Source organism: Akebia trifoliata, chromosome 16 (genome assembly GCF_017979445.1).
Source record: "Akebia trifoliata isolate Shusen 1 chromosome 16, ASM1797944v1, whole genome shotgun sequence".
NCBI classification, from domain to species: domain Eukaryota; kingdom Viridiplantae; phylum Streptophyta; class Magnoliopsida; order Ranunculales; family Lardizabalaceae; genus Akebia; species Akebia trifoliata.
This window is the reverse complement of record NC_141390.1, coordinates 16,222,724-16,243,660: the sequence shown is the minus strand read 5'-3', so window position 1 is coordinate 16,243,660 and position 20,937 is coordinate 16,222,724. Positions and strand designations below refer to the sequence as shown.

General features: G+C 36.1%; 1 protein-coding gene across 1 annotated transcript; it reads left to right on the top strand.

The window, feature by feature from the left end:
* The first annotated feature begins 17,010 nt into the window (after positions 1 to 17,010).
* Positions 17,011 to 20,863, top strand: LOC147382639 (uncharacterized). The gene is made up of 3 exons (XM_086428414.1): positions 17,011 to 17,227; positions 19,349 to 19,684; positions 19,777 to 20,863. The coding sequence occupies exons 2-3, from the start codon at positions 19,349 to 19,351 to the stop codon at positions 19,864 to 19,866; spliced, it is 426 nt and encodes a 141-aa protein (XP_086284540.1). The 5' UTR covers positions 17,011 to 17,227; the 3' UTR covers positions 19,867 to 20,863.
* The last annotated feature ends 74 nt before the right edge of the window (positions 20,864 to 20,937 follow it).

Sequence of the window (20,937 nt, the reverse complement as noted above, 5' to 3'; positions counted from 1 at the left end):
GTTTTCCACATTAAAAATCTTGGTGTTCTTTTGTGCATTTACATTCGACTTCAATTCTGTTTATTCGGCATTTATCGACTTTGGGTGCATTCCCATTGATTTGCACATAGTGGGAAAGGCGTCAGGTTTCCCCAACAGAATCAATTATGTTAATCCTTGAATGACTTAATACACGACGAAAGTCGAAATTCCCTCACTTTGCAACATGTTATCAACAATTTCTCCATGATACAATACAATGTAGTTGCGGACAATTTGCTTCAACTTGCACTACTTTGTATAAAAGATCAACTAAAACGGGTTGATACAATTGCTCAAGAGTGGGCACAAATCTGTGGTTATTCATTATACTGATCGAGTTTTATGATTTGGGGTTGCACCTTGTAGAAGTGAACATCAACAATCAAGAAAGACTTATTAAACTCCTCTCGACAATAAACATGTCAAGTGCAAAGTGAAGCTCATAACTAGGGCTGTTAATGGATCGGACCAGACCCAAAATCCCTTCCGTTCCGATAACTTCGGGTCTAGATGGATATTTTGGATTCCGTTAAGGATCCGATCCCATAAGCTTTCAATTTGATATCTTATTAGATCGGATCTAGATCAACCATTTCCTGTTCTCATAATATGTTAGAAAGTATATAAATTATGTTATATATCTGTTGAGATGTATAAAGTTTAATTGGATTTTGTATATAGAATCGGATTTAACCTGATTCGATTGTTAATGAATCGGATCTTCATATTTAGTTCCAATAGAAAACCCAATTCGATAAGGGTCTGATCTGATTCTTATCAATTGGATCAGTCTTGGATCTGATCCTTATTGGATCAGTACCAAATCAATTCTGATCCGATCCATTGACAGCCCTACTCATAACCACATTACCCGCTTGTGCGCACAAAAATGCAACAGCTTCGCCACGGCACCACCTGATACATATAATTTAATCCGTCTTTTAAAGTAATTAACCAAAAAAAAAAAAAAATAGTGGGTAACTAAGTATAAGTATGAGATTATATATATTTTTTCTATAGGAAAGAACAGGTTTTATAGGGATCAATTCAGATTTCGTATTGATTCACGCTTCGAATAGCTTCCCATCTCAGCCATACATCAAACCTTGCATATGGAAATTAGGATTTTCTTTTATAAACAAAATAAAAATATATTACAGATCTTAAGTAACAACCCATGCAAACCCAACTTCAAAAAATAACTTCAAAATACACATCTTTGTTTAGAAAACAACTTCTAAATCTCTTTGGCCTACAGAATTCCATGCCTCACTTTATATCTTTCCAGCCTAATTTTAGGATGAAATACCATTTGGATATACCTTCTTAATCCTATTAAAGATAGTGCATCCAGTTTTCTTCTCTTTGGGACTACAACTTCTCTCTTCTTTCTTTTCTTTTTCTTCCTCTATTTTCTTCATCTTCTTCTCATGGAACTTTCTCATTACGTACACTTGAGTCAAACTGAATCCAGCCAAAGACATCGTCGAAAACCAAAATAATTAAGAACCTGTGTGGGTCAGATGTGTGTAAGGTGATGAGATTATTGTAGTATATGATGATCCGAGGTTCAAGTATTTATAGGAAATTGTTTGTCTTGTTGACCAAGCTATACTATTCCGTAGTTGTTCTCATGGGTGACGATTTTAGTTTTGTTTTTATCCTCATGGGCCATAATGTGGGGGACATTAAGATATGGTCCTCGTTGTGTTGTGTGTTACTCTCCTTTTAAAGTCATAACCCACTGACCACGTCATATTTATAGTAAGAAAAATTAGAGTCGTAATAAATGCACGCGGGTTGGATACGCAGCTGATGTGGCAAGGGCACAGAATCATGAATCATTTTCATCGGGATACACAGGAAAAGATGTGCGGTTTTGTATCCTTATCCAGTCAGCTGCGTACATGCATTTATCCTTATTCAAAATATTATGGATTAATGGATGAATATGATAATATCTTTAGAGTCGTGTTTGGGTGACTCTGAGATTTACTGCGATTCTCACATTTTTAACGAGGGGTGCTCACATAACTGTAGATGTGTTTTCTTGGGATAAAATTAAAAGCATCTATGATTATGTCTGTAAACTCCACGTCATAAATGTGAGAATGATAGTAAATCTAATGTCACCCTAGCGTTAGTGATATTTGTAAGAGCATTTCTGTGATGCATTAGGATTTATTGTGAATCTCACATATCTGACGTGGAAGCACACATAATCGTATATGTTTTTTACTTATATCTTGGGAAACATATTTATGGTTATCACATCAACACAGTGATAAACAAAGTCTCCCCAAGACTTTCCTATTTTAAATAGTCATGTTTCAAATTTTATTTTCTCTGACATTCAAATCTTGAAAACATAAGGGATTGAAAACATAAGGGATCGAATTCGTTTGATTCTACGTGTAAACGTGGTCTAGATACATCTTTTATCTCACACACCCCTATATTTTAAAATGCAATTTTTATCATTAAAAGAAATTTTAAAATATTTATTTAATTCATCAAAGGTCATTGACCAGTCACTGACTTAACTTGATAGACATTCCATCGGAGTTGACTTTTTAAAACTGATTTTTAACATTTAAAAATTTAAAGTTAAATGGTGATTTGTTTTTTCAAACATAAATCAGACTAGCTTATAAGGGTTGACGTAGATACTTGAACTATCCCTCAAATGGCTCAGGAGAAATGTGGAAATATTGAAATAATATAGATAATAGTCAGGAGATCAGATGGTTAGGATCATTTGATAAAATACCTATTTTGATTAATATTCTTGAAAAATTAGTTGTAACATTATGGACCAGATAATTATTATCATTCTTCTTTTCTCTTTGTTATAGGTGTTCGAGAGTAAGTTATCCCCTTTAGGTGTATTCATCTTCTTGCCATCAAACGAGTTTTCTCAGTGGGTGACACATGGGAACATCTTGACGCGGTCGTGGGTGCATGCTTATAGATGCATTTCTCCGAGATATAAGTAAAACGCATATACAGACATGTGCACGCTACCTCATCAAGGTGTCGCCGTGTGTCCCCTGCTAAAGTCACTCTAGCACGACTCAATAATTAATTTAACTATCATGTTCTAATTTTAATCTCATCAACAACCTTACTACTAGCACCTTATTTCCTTCTGCATTGATTGGTAATCTGAATGTGGTACCGGTCTTTCTTGACCTAGTGAAGTATTGCATGTCCATGCATACAAATGGGCTCACAAAGATATTGGTAACAGTAAAAGATAGATTCCAAAAATTAGTTAGATTAAGAGATGTTTTTTTTTTTTTTTTCCTTCAAAATATTTTCCTAAGTTTTTATTTTATTATTTCTATTATCTGCAAAGAAATAATAGATGGTGTGCAAAAATGTATAGTAGTTGAATATCAACCGTTCGACGAGGTGAGTACGCATTTTACTGATGCAATATTTTATTTGGGAGGAGACATCATTCAAGAAGCATTCCCAATTTTAGTACCTTCTTCTAGTAAGCAAAGAACTAATGAAGGAAATCATACTGTAGACACGGGATTTCGTCATTACGACGATCACATCTACAATGGTTTGGAGTCGCCACCATTCATTTTTGTAAGTGGGTGTGAATGGTCACCCGATGTGCATTTTTTAGAGAAGGTGACATTTTCGACGTTTAGTGACTTTCGATGGATAATGATAAATCAACCCTTGAGATTCGGGTAAGCGACTCAGTTGGGGAAAAGGGAAGGTGTTAGGCACCCTTTTCTCCCCGTCAAATGGCGGTAACCTCAAAGAAACTTGGTCATTTTTTTATTTAAAAAGATGTGAAAAACAATGTGCCACGTGGGTGCATTTGTACCCTAGATAGGGATTCATTTTCGGCTTGATCATAGGGTCATTCCATTAATGGAAATGACCCTTATAGACCTTTAGGCTTGGGGTCCATTCATCCTAAAAAATAAAATGAAGGGGAGAGGGGTGATAGAAGAGGGAGGAGGAGAGGATAGAGAGAGGGGGGGATTGCCTTGAACCCACCTTGTATCTTCTTTCTTCTTTTCTTCTTCTTCTTTGAGTCTTTTTGAGTCCTTAGTATTTTAGGAGAATACAACTCTTGTTTGTTGGAGGAGTAAAGAAGAGATGATGAGAGAGATGAGTGTAATATGTGATTTTTTTTTTTTGTGAGACTTGGGGAGAGAATTGATAATATTTTTTTTAGTAAGAGTGGGAGGGGAGAATTTTTGTAGTGAAAAGTTGAGGATTTTTTTAGGAAGAGGATGAGGGCATTTATAGATGTTGAGGAGTTTTTTTAGGGGTAAAGTTGGATGAAATGAAGAAAAATGATAGAATGGTTATAAGTTTGAGAAAGAAATGGGTGTAATTTAGAGGAGATTAGAGGGTATTTAGGGAAGGGGGGGGGGGTTAAATGGGTGAGTTTTGACTTAAATGATTTGGATCCTACCCCAACCCATTTGGGTGGAGTGTTTGGTGAGGTGAGTTTAAGATGGTGGTTATGATTAAATGGTATTTGGTTTAAGAGAATGGAGAATTTAAAGAGGTGGTTGATGATATTTTGGGAGGGTGAGGGAGATGATGCCATGTGTCAAAGTGGGTGGAAATGAAGGGTTGAGATAGGTTGATGGGAGAGGTTGAGTGTTTGACTTGAGAGGATGGTGTAGGTTTAGGTTGTAGATGTGAGTTTTGTAAGGAATGATGAGGGTAGATTATGGGAGTTATAAGTTAGGGGTGTGGGTAGATGTGTTTGATTTGAGAGAAAAGGTGATGGGTTGATGTGTGGGTAGATGAGGTTTAAATAAAATTAATGAGGTAGATAGTTGGGTGAGGGAGGTGAGATGGGGTGATGACATGTGTCATCTTTTGATGATAAAAGAGTGATTGGTTGATGTGGGTTGGATAATGAATTGGATATGATTAATGATTTGTGGGCTTTGTAGTGTTGGGCTTGGGTTTTAGAAATAGTTTTGGGTTTTAGGGATTGGTTGAGGGTTATTTTGAAATGGATTTTGAGGGTATAGGTTGGTTTTAGATTTTAGGTGATGTGGGATTGATTTTAGATTAGGGGTAAGGTGAGAAATTGATTTTGGAAAGTGTTGAGGGCTTGTGGGCCTAAGGTGGGCTTAGGGTTTTTGTGGATTCAAAGGCGGAGCGGTGGTAGTAGAGAAGGGGTAGGCATCCCAAGTCTCACATTTTTTTAATTTATTAATTTTTTTGAGATTTTTGAATTTGTTGAAATAATCAAAATGCCACGTGTTGGCAAATCGGGCTTTTTAGGCCCGTTGGTGAACTTTATCGAAAATTTGACGTTTTTTATTTTGGAAGAGGAGCGGTGAATATTGGGAAAGCGTAAGGTAGGCCGAGTCCTTTTGGTGGACTCCTTAGACCCTTAGGGGGTCTTAAGGGCCTTGATTCGATTAAAATGTCATATTTCGATTGATTTAGGCTTTTGAGGCCCGTTGGCAATTTTTATTAAAAAATCTGTATTTTTGGGCCCTTTCGAATATGGGCCCGTTCAAATTGGTGTGTCTACACATACCATAACTATTCCAAGAAAACATTTCTTATTCCTTAGCTTTAGAAAGAATAGGTAAAGGAACATGAGCTAAAAAATCAATGGATCAAGGTAAATCAACCAAAGTTGGACGCGTCATCCACAATTGTGCTGCTAACCCCGATGCTTCATTATGTATCACAATCGCAACGAAAGTCAAGACAATCTCATTTCGAAGAGATTTCTTCAAAGTCCAACTTTTTTGTCTATAAAGTTGAATTAGAAATGCTGAAAAAAGAGTTAATCCTTCCAATTACACCTTTCCAAAAATCTTACATTATAAGGACACTCGTGAAAAATGTTATCCCAACTACATCAATCGCAAAGAACCATAAAGACAATCTCACAAAAATAAAGTCCTAGAGTTGGTTTAGCCCTATAGTGGAGGTCATCAATGAGTCTGTTAAAAAAACACCGATTCCACGTATATCGATTTTTGATCGAATTGGTAGTCACGTCCCGACCACATCAGTATTTGACCGATTGCATACTTTAAATTACCATCACAATACACAAATTCAAAAATCTCATGCATCAACATTGTTTATACTTGGTCAGAGACGCTAACATAAGTAAAGAAATAAACATGTTAAGTATAAAGATAGTAGTAACTTGCATAGCACTATTCCGTCTTGCATGAAGCGACAAGTAACTTTAGTGATCTCAATATCAGATGCATTTGTTGTAAAGCGAAACACCATCATCCATACAAACTAAACAACCAACAGTCGAGTTTTTACTAGGAAATAAACAATTTCGAAGATGTCGTTTCTGTAAATCACATCACCATTGAGGAAGTTATTGAAGAAGATTATTTATCGTCAGATGAAAAACTCGAAAATGTTCCACCTATTTTCGAAGAAGATGGACATGCCACTATCGACGACTTGAAAGAAATAAACCTCAATACAATGGAAGAGTCACGACCCACGTTCGTCAGCTTTTTTCTAAGCTATAATGAAAAAGTCGAGTACTTCAGGTTGTTACAGAAATACAAAGATGTTTTTGCTTGGACTAGAAATGTCAGGACTTGACCTGAAAGTTGTTATTCATCAACTTGCAATCATACACAAAGTTCACCCAATAAAATAAACACAATACTATTTTTTACCAAAGTTGGTGTCACAGATTGAGACAGAAGTTAACAAGTTAATCGAAGCCAGCTTTATGGGACAACTATTCTTCGTTGGTATCATTGCCTCCATTCTATAGGCCATGGCGAATAGAGACGTCCCGATAGAAGTCCTAACAATTGTCTTGTAGGCCCATAGTACTCCGTGCAGGATTACTGTCTACTTACCATTCGCTTCTCCCAATTTCTTCTTCAGCATATCTATCATCACTTTGTTCATGGCTTCAACTTGTCTGTTGGCCTATGGATACTGTGGTGTGGAAAATAATCACGTTATCCTATGCTCTTTACAAAAATCTTTGATCTACTCTCCTGCAAATTGTCTCTCATTATCTAAGACTATTATGCGTGGCAGATCAAATCGAGAGATTACATTCTCCCATATGAACTTCTGTAATTTTTGTTGACGAATTCTGGCTAGAGGAATTGCCTCTGCCCATTTCGTGAAGTAATCTGTTGTCACTAACAAGAATGTTAGGTTTCCTGGAGCTCTAAGCAGTGGACCTACCAGATCAATCCCCCATTGTGCGATCGACCATGGGCTGATTAGGGAATTGAGTTGCATTTTAAGCTGATAAATAATCCTTTCATGTCTTTGGTAATTATTACAATGCTTAACATACAGAACTGCGTCTTTTTGCAAGTATGGCCAAAAATACTCTTGGGAGAGTACTTTATGAGCCAAAGATCATGCCACTAAGTGATTCCCGCAATCTCCTTCGTGGATCTCGATCAACACTTCCTCTATTTCTTTTGACATCCAGCAGCGTAGGAGAGGTCCCCCAATAGATTTTTTGTACAACTTCCTGTAGACACCCCATTTTTGCATCTGCCTAATTCGACAATTCGTTACCCGGTTACCGTGAATTCCTAATGATGATCGTAAAGAACTCAAAGGCTTGTGAGTACTGTCCCTGATTCCCTTCGTTTCCACTCTTTTCATCTCCCCTACTCGTTGCGACTCGACATAGAAATTTACGCACGCTTAGGATCGCCATACGTCACACTTGATTTAGCAAGCATACACGCTTAGGCTCGCCATACAATTCGATAACCTAGAGACCTCGCCACGCTAGGAAAATACGACTTTGAAACATAAAAATAATCACATTGGGACTAAAAGAAACCTCACACCAGAATTCATAAAAATTCACAAAAATCGACAAAATGACGAAAATACCCCTCATAAATTTCGGACCTTCGAAAGACTTCGAAAATACCTCCATTGCACTCAGAGCATGATTTCGAGTCTAACGGGACCCAAATCGATGAAAACAGAGAAATTTAGGAAAAATCATAAAAATGACCGAAATGCCCCTCGACCTCCAAACTCAACTTAGAAACCTCGACCGTTAGGAAAATGTAACAAAAGCAAATCTAATTAAAAATCCACTAATAATAAAATTCAAATTAAAAAAAAAAAATCAAACAATTCAAATTAAACAATTAAACAATTAAACAATTCAAACAATTTAAACTAAAAATTAAACAATTTAAACAATTAAAACTAAAAAATTAAACAATCCAAACAATTAAAACCAAAAATAAAACTCAAATTAAAAAATTCAAACAACTAAAACTAAAAATAAAACTTAAAATTTAATTCGAAATTAAACAATTAAAATTAAAATCAAGTAACAATTAAAATTAAATAATTAAACAATTAAAACTAAAATCAAGCAACAATTAAACATTTAAAAAATTAAAATCAAACCACCGATAAGATTAAAATAAAAAAAAATAATCAAGAAATTAAAATCAATAAAAAAATAAAAAATAAAAAATTCTAAAATAAATCGACCAAAATTCCAATTTACCAACCATTAAAATTAAATTCAAAAGCTAATCAACAAATTTAAAATCCAATTAACACAATCCAAAATCGAATTAATACTCAACCAATCACAACCCGGTGGTAGATAATGATTGTAATGCGAGTAGCGTGGGATTGCCCCACCACCACTCTCCCAAAAAAGAAATACGTGTTAATTGAAAAAATTAAAAAAAGAAAGAGAAATAAAAAATTTAGAAGGTTTTTATTATAAAAACGTCTTCTTCTCCAACGTGAAGGGAGAGGGCTTCATCTTCTTCTCCAACGTAAAAGGCAGAATTTCCTCTTCCTCCTTCGTCTCTCTTCCTTGGATCACGCCCTCAACACCGTTCTCCTCTTCGGCAAAACACAGCCCTCTTCACGTCTTCTTCTCTTTGGGCTGCAAAACAGCTTATGAGGACAATCCCTCTTCATGCCTGATTCGTGCTCTCTCTCTCTGCTCATCTTCTTTGGACGAGCCACATAGCTCTCCAACGTCCCAACAGCTGCTGCAACCTTTCTCTTATTCTTCTCTACACTTCTCCCTCTCCACATTGTCTTCTATAGGCCCTCCTCCCTCTCCACGTTGTCTTTTACAGGCCCTCTACAGCATACCCAGCCGGCCATCTCATTCGTTTGGGGACAAAACCTTTCCCTTCAATCTTCCTCTTTCTCCCTGCTATACTCTCTTCCTACTACACCATTAGAGCATCTCCCATATTGTCTGCAACAGCCCTCATAGTTCACATCTTCTACAGTCCACGTTTCTTCTCCAGCATCACCCACAGCAGCCCTTGCTGCATCTCTTCTTCTTATCTCACTATTGGACGACCCAAGCTTGCTACCCCCCACACATCTTCCTCTTTTGGCTGCCCCAACACCCTACATCACCTCCATTTACCTGCAACATAGACTGCAGCCATCTGCCCTTTAACACAGCCCCTTTGCTCTTGCACGTTCCAACCTTCAACGTCCCTTTCTCTATGTCTATCTCCTAACAGTCCCCTTGCTGCCCAACGTCCCTCTCAGCCTCCTTTCCTCCGTACCTAGCTGCTGCATCAGGGACGTTCTGCCCATCTCGACCATCGTTTTTTGGCACACTCATCTCTCTCGGCCCACAACGTTTCCAACACTCTTGTTGTATTCACAGCACTGTATCACAGCCATTCAAAGCGCTGTAACACAGCCCCTTGGCTACCCAATCTTTTCACGCCATTATTACAACGCTTCTCTCGCTGTCTTCGTCCATCGCACCCCTGCAACAGCCAACACTCACAAGCTTTGGAGGTCGTACCTGAAGGAATCGGATTCTAGCATCCCTCTATAGGTAAGTTTATTTATTTTTTATTCTTGTCATTTTTATTTTTTTATTTTTTTTTATTTTTTTTGTGTATATCGATAGGGTTGGTAGAATTAGAAGTTATATATATATATATATATATAATATTTCTCTATGTTTTTATTTGTTTTGTGTCTCAATAGAGTTAGGATGATGTATTTTTTATATGCTTGTTTATGATTTTTCTTTTTTTATTATTCTCCTTGGCATATTGATGAGGGCAATATATATATTTTTTAGGTTTTATTCATTTTTGTATATTGATAGGGTTAGGGGTTTCTTTATATTTATTTTTGCACATTGATAAGAATAGGAGAATGTTTAGGTTTCATGCTTTGTTTTTATTCATATTTATTTTTGTTTTTATTTTTATTTTTTATCATTGCATGTTAATAGTTTTTTTTTTTTTTTTTTTTTTTTTTTTTTTTTTTTTTTTATCATGATCATTATGCTCAATTTGGATTTACATGTTTATTATGACGTTTGAGCTCTCCGTTTTATTTTGAGATTTGGAAATTTTATGCAATGATGTTTAACAATCTTCACTTTAGTAAGTATGATATCTTGGATCTTTTGTTATTTGGGTGAATTCCTAATTTGGTGATTTTTGGTCAATTCATAATCTTCTAATTCGGGACTTCATTGTTTATGTAGTTTTCCTTTCTGGAGATTATTTGTGGATCATTAGAATATTCACATATGAAAATTTTCTAATATGGGATTGCATGGTTTCATAATTTGGAAGAAAATATTCACGGATTTCTAATTTAGAAATTTCATATTTTATCAATTTCCCAATTTAGAGAATCATGCATCCTTGTATTTGGAAGGTTCACATTCATGGAAATTTGGGGATTTCAAATTTAGAAACTTACATTTTTTAGAATATTCTATTTTTAGAAAATGTATCTTTTTAAATTTTTAATTTGGGAATGTAGCATATATCTCATGAACTCTAATTTAGGAAATTTTACATTCCTAATTTAGAAATATTAAGTCCCAATTTGACAGGTTTCTATTTGTAATCTTCCTATTTAGGATATTCTCATGACTTTCTATCTTGGACAATTTGAGGAATACTTGCAGGTGGAGTTTCTTAATTAATTTCAGGTCATGGAGTGGATTGAGGCTTTTTCAAACCCTCCCATACTTTGTGGAATTCAAAGAAGAATCATGGATAATTGGGTTAATTTTTAACCATGGGATTTGGTTGGAAAATCTAGCATGAATTGATGATGATGATTGGACTGTGACCTTGACTGTAGTCTTTGCATGTTGACCATAGGACGATTTTGAATCGTAGTAGAGACCGATCATCTTGATCGGGCGGGTTCGGTGCCTAACACCTTCCGAAACCCGTAATCTGACCCCTTACCCATACCTCTGATCCGTAGATCGACCCATTATCCATTTGGAGTTATTTATGGTTCCTAGACCTAAATAGGTGGCGACTCCCTTCTTTTAAAGTCCCCCATTTAATAAATCGGACCCCTATCCACTATTTAGTGAAAACGGGTCGAGGCGATTTCACTTCCCATTTAGGATTGTGTACCTATCTACCTTGCTTTTCACATGTCTTGCCTCCTTTGGATCATCAAGCAATATTTTCAACTGTAGGAAGGCAAATATTGGACTCATCTACTCTTGATTTCCAATCACAACTACCACACTAACCAACTTTTGTTCATCCATCATAGGCCTTTCTTGGTAGTCTAGTGGCAGTTCTCTCTTATCTTGACCTGTCAGCATTGAGACTGTGAAGGGAAAAACGTCTACATATCTATTGTTTGCTTTTGATATGTGCTCTATTTTCACTTCCCTAACTCGAAGTATGGTAGATCTGATTTTTTCCAAATAGAGTTGCATCTTGGGATCTTGTGCCTCCAACGTTTCGTTAAGATAATTAACTACTAACTGCGAGTCACTATATATTATAGCTTCTGTTACCCCCAACCTTGTCAACATATTGAGGCCGTGCAGTATTACCTCATACTCTACTTTATTGTTTGATACTCTGAAGCCAATTCTGACTATCTTTTCTATTTTAGAGTCGTTAAGAATGACTAGTACCACCCATATTCCTGACCCTTTCAGATTTGAAGGCCCATCCACGTAGGCCTTCTACCTTGGATGGTTGCTCATCTCTTGTCCATCTTCAATATTCTCTAACTCTTCTACCGGTAAATCTTCTTTTTTCTACTGGAAAGTCTGCCAAGAAATCAACCACTACTTGGCCTTTTAGCAAGACTCTAGGCTTGTATTCAAGCCTGAATTCTACTAGCTATACAACCTATTTTTCTATTATTCCTACTCTGATCAACTTGTTCACCTCTTCATTTACCGTTTCCCTGAAATGAGTTGCTAGTATTCTTGGCTTTTGCTTTATTGGCTTTACTATTGACTCAATGTTTAAGTGATAGCAAATCACTTCGGAGCTAATCCCCAGCATCTCTTCTATGAACCAGGCGTAAACATCAATGTTCCTCCTCAAACAGTCTACTAGTTTTTCCAGCTCCTTTGGATCTAGTTCTGCCCCTACCCCGATCTGTCTTCCTTCTTTCATGTTCACTATTTAGATGTTCTCCAAGCATGGGGGCTCACTAGGCTCAGCTTTCTTTCATGGTAATTGCTATTGTTGAATTTTTTCCTCAGAGAGCTCTTTCTTACCCAACGTGTATACTTGGACTACTACCTAATCCCCTCAAATGTCCCACATCCCTTGCGGTGTTAGGAATCTCAAGACCTAGTAGTATGTTTTTGGTACTACTCTTATCTTATGGGTCCAGCGTTTGCCTAGTATAGCATGGGAGCTTGCTTCAATGACCATAAATCTAGTCATCAAAGTTATCGGCCCTACCTGCACGAGCAATATTATTTCCCTCCATGGTTGGCTCGTTCTCTCGTCGAACCCAATTAGAGGGGCTCTTGCTTGTGTGAACACATTTCTACTAAGAGCCATATTTAGAAAAGCTGAGGTGTATAGAATGTCGATTAAGCTATCACTATCAATCAACACCCTTTTTAGAGTGAAAATGCCTACTTTGAGGGTTACCATCAACACGTCATAATGTAGCCTTGCTACTCCTTCCAAGTCTTTTTCCATGAAGGTCACAATCTGTTCTTCGTAAGACTCCATCTACTCTGTGGACCCACTTTTCATTGTATAGACATGAGCAAGGTGCTCTGCCAACATCTACCTTTTGACTCTCTCACCAGTCTTGTCCAGCTCTGACCTCTTAGATTCTTACTTTAGGAAAATGTGAATAACTATTGTCCTTTCATCCTACCCTTCAATAGGTAGTTGATCAAGCCTTTGATCCCTATTTCGAAGATGATTTTCTCTCCCTCTTTTGGGCAGATCCTTCAGTCGACCCTACTATGCCAATCTCTACAGGAATCTTCTCAAGGCCTAGTACCTATTGGTAGTGTAGGCCTGCACCTTATGATATTCGTAGTATTGTTTATCTTGCTTTATTTGATTTCGAGAAGATGTGTTAGCCACTCGAAATACGGTTCATTCATGATGAGGGGTAGGATCTCACTAGGAGGCATAGATAAGTATGTTCCCTCTCTCCTCTGCTCTCTACCATGTTCGAGAGGTCTCTTCCTACTCTATTGTTGTGGCTGCGGTTGCTTGCTGGGTTTTGCCACAGTGTGTATGACCTTGCTCTTTCTAACTAAATTTCGAAGGTCATCTTTCAACTTGATGTATTTATCTGCTCTTCTGAACAGTTCACTTAGTGTTTCTGGTTTCCTCTTCACAAGAAACCTGTACAACCCTGAGCCAAATGACAAAGAGTTCTTGAATGCCACTATTACCGTTATCTCATTACAACTTTTTAGGCCATCGCTTCTTCCTTTATCTGCTTGTAAAATCTCTGAGGCTCTCCCTAAATTGCAACCTTGAAAGTGGAATAAGTACTCTACCAGGTTTTTCATCCCAGAGTAAGTGGTGAAATGTGGAGGTACGAACTTTTTCGAAATCTCTTCGGCCAAGATCTCTGTTGTAAAAGGGAATTTTTGAATACCCCAGATGACTTGTGCCGCCACTGTGCCAATATCTACATTTTTCATAGTCTCATCATCATTCCGGATCATCTCTTGGTTTAAACCCATTGTTGGTTCAACTTGAGTAGTAGTAGTAGCAGTGACAACTTCCGTTTGTCCCTCCAAGTTGGGATCTGTGGTTGAGAACTGCCTTTCGCATTTGATGCGTGATCATTTCCAACAAGAGGCTAAGGATCCCGCGATGAGAGTTCTTGTCTTACTTTCTTCTGGTTCTACTAGACACTGACTCAAATTTCTATTCTGTTCAATCAAGTCATCCATCTTCTTCTACATATCCTCCTGCTACTTCCTCGTGATTTCTAACATTACTAGAAGGTGAGCATCTGCAACTGGTTTCGTGGGTGGGGGAACATTGACTTCAATTGTTCTAGTGAATCTCCCCATTGTTTCTATTAAAATCAATATGTTGTTGGGTTTCCACGGATGGTGCCAGATTTGTAGGGTTAGATTCCAGTGAACAATGTTGATGGACTCTGCCTCACATATCCTAAGTCGCTCATTCCACCTCCCTGTTAGCACCTGCATGATACCTACAAAAAACTTTTCGACGCTCAAATTAGAATAGTAGAGGAATAATAGATACTACTGGTTAGACTTCCAATCGACTAAAAAGATCCCTAAGCTTATGTTCATTGTGTTATTTCTAGATCCTTCCTCTGAATTAGGGTTTCCCCTTCTTGTGGGAGGTGATCCCCAAGGATCCCCTGATTCCCAGGATCCTAAATAGAATGTGGATCTTTGGGATTGAATATGTTATATTGGGGAGATCTCTAAGCTTGACATACACAAACCAAAATTATGGATATTCTTTGACTAAATCTGCCTTACTTGGCAGATCATGACTTGTTCAATGTTGTGCTACCCTTCTAGCTAGGCTAGACGTTCTCTACCTTGGCCCATCCTTCTACTGGGCAGCGTTCTGTATGTTAATTTGCGCATAGTACCACTTAACCAACTTGGATACGTGTACGGTTTGGATGATTGCGTGAATATTACCCTCTACAATAAATTACCTGCAAAAAAATGTGTGTAGTTTCCTTTTCTAATTTACAAGATTAATTCAACTTCAGAATTCTCTTTACTATGATCTTTTGAATCCTTGATTCAGTATTGAAACCTTTCACATTCACAAGTTCGGAACAGCAAAAAAAAGTCTAGTGGTGTGAGATTTGGTGTGCCTCTTCTCTTCATTTACAAACAAGGATAAGAGAAATAAATAAATAAAAGGTTGTGAGTTACCTACTAAAGTGTGGACGTTGCCTCCCACGTTCCAAGAACGAAGAGAAAACAATTATCAATGGAGACTTAGGCTGTGTTTGGATTGAGAGAAAGGAAGGGAAAGGAAGAGAAGACATCACCCTTTCTCCTGTTTGGATTGTTAAGTGAGGAGGGAAGAGAAGAAAAACGGAGGGAAAGGAAGGGAAAAAAGTGAAAATTTTGTTCCCTCCAAAAATGGAGAGATTCGGAGGGAAGAGAAGAGAGCTCAATTTTTGTTCCAAATTTTCCCTTATTCTTTTCAAAATTTCCAAATTTTGTTTATATTTACAGGCCATTTATTACTACATACACCCCAAATGATAAAACACATTAACCTGATTTCAGAAACCCTAGAAACGAAGTAGCCGAACTTCGAACTTGAGCTTGAACTCGAACTCGAGTAGAAGACGACCTCTCTCTCTCTCATTCTTTTGGTTTTCTTCAAGAAACCTTCTTCAACATCACCCATATTTCTCTTTTTGAACCTCACACATCTTTCTCTTCTTCTTCTTTTTTCAAAAACCCTCAAAAATCTGATTTCAAAAACCCTAGAGAGGTGTAGAACGAAGGAGTTGAGTTGAACTCGTGTAGGAGACGACCTAAGGTATCCTCTCTCTCTCCCATTCTCTTGGTTTTCTTCAAGAAACCCTCTTCAATGGCACACATTTCTCTTCATCTTCTTTTTTCAAAAATCCTTACACCCTCTGATTTTTTTTTTTTGTTTTTTTTTTTTGTAATAGTGAGAAGTCATCATCTTCGATCTCAAGGTCATCAAGAAGGTAAATTTTTTGAAAACCCAGATCTGTGTTTTCTTGAAAATCAAGAAAGTTTGATATTAGATATACTTTTCTAGATAGTTATATTTTTCTGCAATTGGATTCTCCATTAGAACAGCTGGAGTGTGAATTGTTCATGGATTTGGATTCATAAATATGGGTCCAACATGCATTGGCACTGTGAAATTATTTGGCTAATTCAGGCCTAGACCCATAGCTAAGTTGGTTTGATGGATTACAAACCAACTTTGAGGTTGTGGGTTTAGTCCAAAATTGTGTTTGCTAATCTAGGTTGTGCTTAAAAATGTGTTTGTTGATTTGGATTAGAATTTCTTTTCTGTAAATTTTGGAGGTTTATAAGTGTTTGGTGGTTGGGAATTTGTAGTTGAGAGTTTAGAGATTTGGGTTTTACTTAATAAAATAAATTGCTGATTTGATATCGGTGAAGGCTCTCTGCAACTGATGAAATCTAAAAAAAAGATCACTAATTTTAGGAGGAATTTTATAGCTAATAAAATAGAATTTTAAATTTTTTATAGATTCTATACTTCAGACTCAGATCATGAAACCCAACCAACACATATCAACTATGTGAACTTCGAGCTCATCAATGCTTTTTGGATTTGACATTCTACTTATTTTTGTGTTGCTTACTTGCTTTAGATGCATTGTGGACTTGCTTTAGAATGGTTCATAAGTTAGGAGATAATTCAAGTTATTTCTAATGTATTCAGAAAAATATTTTTCTTATTTGTTGTAGTACCTAAAAGAAATTAATCCAATTTCAATTTTAAATTCATTGTAAGATCTTTTTCTCCATTTCATATTTTTAGATATGGTTTTTTTACAATTTTTTTTTTTTTTGATTTCTGGTATTCTAGGTGTTAATCCATCTTTGTTTCTAGTTAGGTTCAAATTATTTTTTAATCAAATTCGAGTTCTTCGATTATAGTGGAATTCTAGGCATCATTCTATCAGTTTTCATTTGGTTGGTAGCTTCTAATGCTAATATTCATTTTTTTTGTGGAAGGAACCCAATTGACTAAAGACAAATCTAGCAAAAAAAAAAAAAGAGAGACCTTATATTATTGGTTATGCAATCGATTATGACACTGGATTGAATATTGATTGCCCTTTAAATGGTTCACATGTATATTTAAACTTTTTTTTTACAACTCTTTGTGGTGTTATCGTGTACAATTACTTGAAGTTCAAGGAATCCCCTACATCTCAACTTCCTATTAAAAGTATCCCTGAAGAAGCAATAAAGGTCAGTTTTTTTTTTATTTATATATTTCATTGAGTGTGTATTAGAAAGTTCATCCAATAAATTGGTTTTTATTCTCACTCCTATTCTTGCTGATGTCATACCCTCTATTAGTAAGAAGGCTTGCTACTTTTTTATTGCTAAATATAAAATATTTTCTCCTTTAAATAATGATTTTACCATAACCGACTAAACCCATCCAATAGTCCAATGCTTTGCATTATCGAATTTGGCAACCTTTGATGTAGGGGATCTCCTCTGTGATGGTGTTATTGAATTTTGATTTTTTTGCTTTGGGTTCTCTTTGATTGTATACCGTCTTTTAATTTTCATTAAAAAAGGGGCATAAACATATAGATTGTACATGTTCATCTCACCTATATAGATTAAAAAATTTCTCGTGTTATAATGTAGACATATATGTGCACGGTTAATTACTACATAGTTGTTATAATTATTATTGTAATTGTTGTAGTTTCTAGATGGATAGAGAGGAAGAATTGGATGATTCGTTTTATGAAGATTTTTTTCATCGTTGTCAAATTTGGAAAAAACTTGTTGTGGAATGGGATCGAAGGCATCGTATGGCTGCACACGTGGTTTGTCTTGTGGCTGCCTATTTGGTTAAGCAGTCTGAGTATAGAAATTATGTGGATCGCTCTATAATGCCGAACAATTTAGAAAGAGAGTATGTGAGACACGAATTGATGAACGAACTTAAGACTAATGAAAAATGTCGTGATATTATACGGATGGGGCCTGAAGCTTTTGAAAATTTATGCAATTTGCTTCAAACTTCTGGTCGACTTACTCACACTCGACGTGCTACAGTTGAAGAGCAAGTTGCTAAATTTCTTCACATATTGTCACAAAATGTAAGGAACCGCACCATTTCATTTTTTTTTCGTCGTTCTGGTGAGACTATAAGTCGTCATTTTCATTGTGTTCTACGAGCCATAATATCATTAGCCGAACTCTATCTTAAACAACCTGATGGATCAGAAGTTTCTCCAGAAATATTCAACAATAGTAGATTCTACCCATACTTCAAGGTAAACATAATTATTACTTCCTTTTATATAAATTTCATTTAAATAGTAAAAATATTATTTTCGTAATAGAATTTGATATATTACATTAATATCAGGATTGCATAGGTGCACTTGATGGAACACATATTCGTGTCAAAGTTTCTAGTACAGATGCACCAAGATATCGTGGAAGGAAGGAATATCCAGCACAAAATGTATTGGCAGCATGTACTTTTGACTTGAAATTCACATACGTCTTACCTGGATGGGAAGGAACTGCATCAGATTCAAGGATAATTAAAAATGCACTAACAAGAGAAGATAATTTAAAAATCCCTAACGGTAATCTATTTAACTATTAATATATATTTCTTTTATCTAATTAAAAATACTATTGTAATAATGACTTTTAATCTTAATAGGTAAATATTACCTTGTTGATGCTGGATATATGCTTAAGAGTGGACTTATGACACCGTACAGAGGTGTGCGTTACCACTTGAAAGAATATTCTACACATGCGCCACAAAATCCTCGAGAGCTATTTAATCATCGACATGCCTCCTTGCGCAATGCAATTGAAAGATGTTTTGGAGTATTGAAGAAAAGATTTCCTATTATAAGAAGCACGACAGAGCCCACTTACTCAATTGACACGCAATCAGAGATAATTTTAGCATGTTGTATTCTCCACAATTTCTTAATGGGTGTTGATCCTGATGAGCGTCTTATTGCTGAAGTAGATAGAGAAATCATGAATGAGTTTGAATCTCAAGAAGATGTTCATTTTCGAGAGAATGATGATGAAGACTCTAGACTAGGAGCAATTTTAAGAGATAACATTGCAGCTACCATGTGGAGTGATTATGTATTGGATTAAGTGTGACTTTTTATTGTTTTTTTTCTTTACATGCAAAATTATAACTGGATGATTGTATTGTAAGACTATGTTAAGTATTGGTTTAAATTTTGACTCTGAACGTATTTGATATTGGATATCCATTTTAAATGTATTATCTTGTTTGCATAATAACTTTTATGTTACAAATTATGCCTTAATTAATATAATTCTTTATTTCTGTATATATTATAGATGAGCAAGTCTTACAAAACAGATAAGGAACAAGCTTTGAAATGGAATGAGCAAATGGATGCGGTTCTCATTGACGCATTTGTTCATCAGAACGATAATGGAAACAGAGTTAATGGGACTTTCACAACCACGGCATACGAAAAAATTGTGGTTGAACTGAATGAAAGGCTTGGGTACGAATTTAATAAGCAACTCGTGAAGAACCGCATGAAAACAATTAAAAAGAACTTCAATGAGTGCTACGATATTTTCAAGGGTGGCTTGAGTGGTTTTGCATGGAATCAAGAGACAAAGATGATGGATGCTGAGCCTGAAGTTTGGAAGGCTTTGATTGAGGTTAAATTTTATTACTAATTTAAACTATGTTACTTTAATTTATTTATTAATATGCAATAATGTTTTAAAATTTTTTTTCTTTATTGTTGTAGGCAAAACCTGAAGCAAAGAAATGGATGAATACACCTTTACCTCACTATGAAAAACTAACAAAGCTCTTTGGAAAGGATAGAGCAACATGACAAGGTGCTGAAACTGCATTCGAAAAAGTGAAGCGATGGAATAATGAGATGCAGACAGGTGGGGGGATAGAAGGGAGTGGGCGTGGTGAAACACTTATTGATGATATTGATTATATGGTGATAAATGATGATATATGTTTGGAGGGCTTTGAAGGTTCACATGATATGCATGAAGAAGGTCGACCAACAACTCCTTATGAATCAGTTTCTAACAAGTCTGCTACTTCCTCACAATCCAAGAAAAGAAAGGCATCATCTTCAACAGATTATTCAGGAATTGAGGATTCAATGAAACATATTGCATTTGCAATTGAAAAAGGAAATGAAATTCTTAGCGAAGGAAATGAAACTCTAAAACACGGAATTCGTGAAACAAATGAGATTCTTCAGAGGACTCGAGCACGCGTTTACTCAGAGGAGGATGTTTTTGATGAGTTAGTAAGATTAGGCATTGATTCAGACTTACTTGATCGTGCCTACTCATTTCTCATCGAAAATCCAGGAAGAATGAGGGCGTTTTTTGGTAACCCAGCTGAGAGGCGTGCGCGATACTTGATGACAATGTTGAATAGTGCTGGAGATTCTTGATTTAGTTTGTTAACACTTTTTGTGATGTAACTTAATTAATACTTTAGAGATGCTTTTGTGATGTGACTTGTTCAATGTTTTGGTGATGTGACTTTTTGTGATGTAACTTGATTGACACTTTTTTGTGTTGTTTAAGATGTTAGTACCCATTACTCCTTTAATGTTATCTAAGTACCTATTTCGATTTTTTTCATGATTTAAGTGCTCTACATGTTATGATTTTCATTTTTCTTTGGGATTTGGTATCATTTCTCCTGTTATTTGAGAATGCCCAAGTACCCACCTCTCCTTTTAATGATAAGTCTTCATCATCATTTTCTTCTTCGTATGTTTGTTTTGATTTATTCTAGATTTTCTTCACATATGCTTGCTTGTATATAGATGTTATGATGCAGATTTTCTTCTCATTTTGTGACTTTGCATTTGGCAGAGAAGGGCTAAATAATAATGGTGAAAGATGATGATGGTGGTGCTGCTGCTACT

Bases quoted from the DNA above. Each gene is read 5' to 3' on its own strand.
- LOC147382639 (XM_086428414.1), top strand. From the start codon at position 19,349: ATGAGCAAGTCTTACAAAACAGATAAGGAACAAGCTTTGAAATGGAAT. The intron at 19,685-19,776 runs GTTAAATTTTAT...TTATTGTTGTAG, and splicing joins TTTGGAAGGCTTTGATTGAG to GCAAAACCTGAAGCAAAGAA.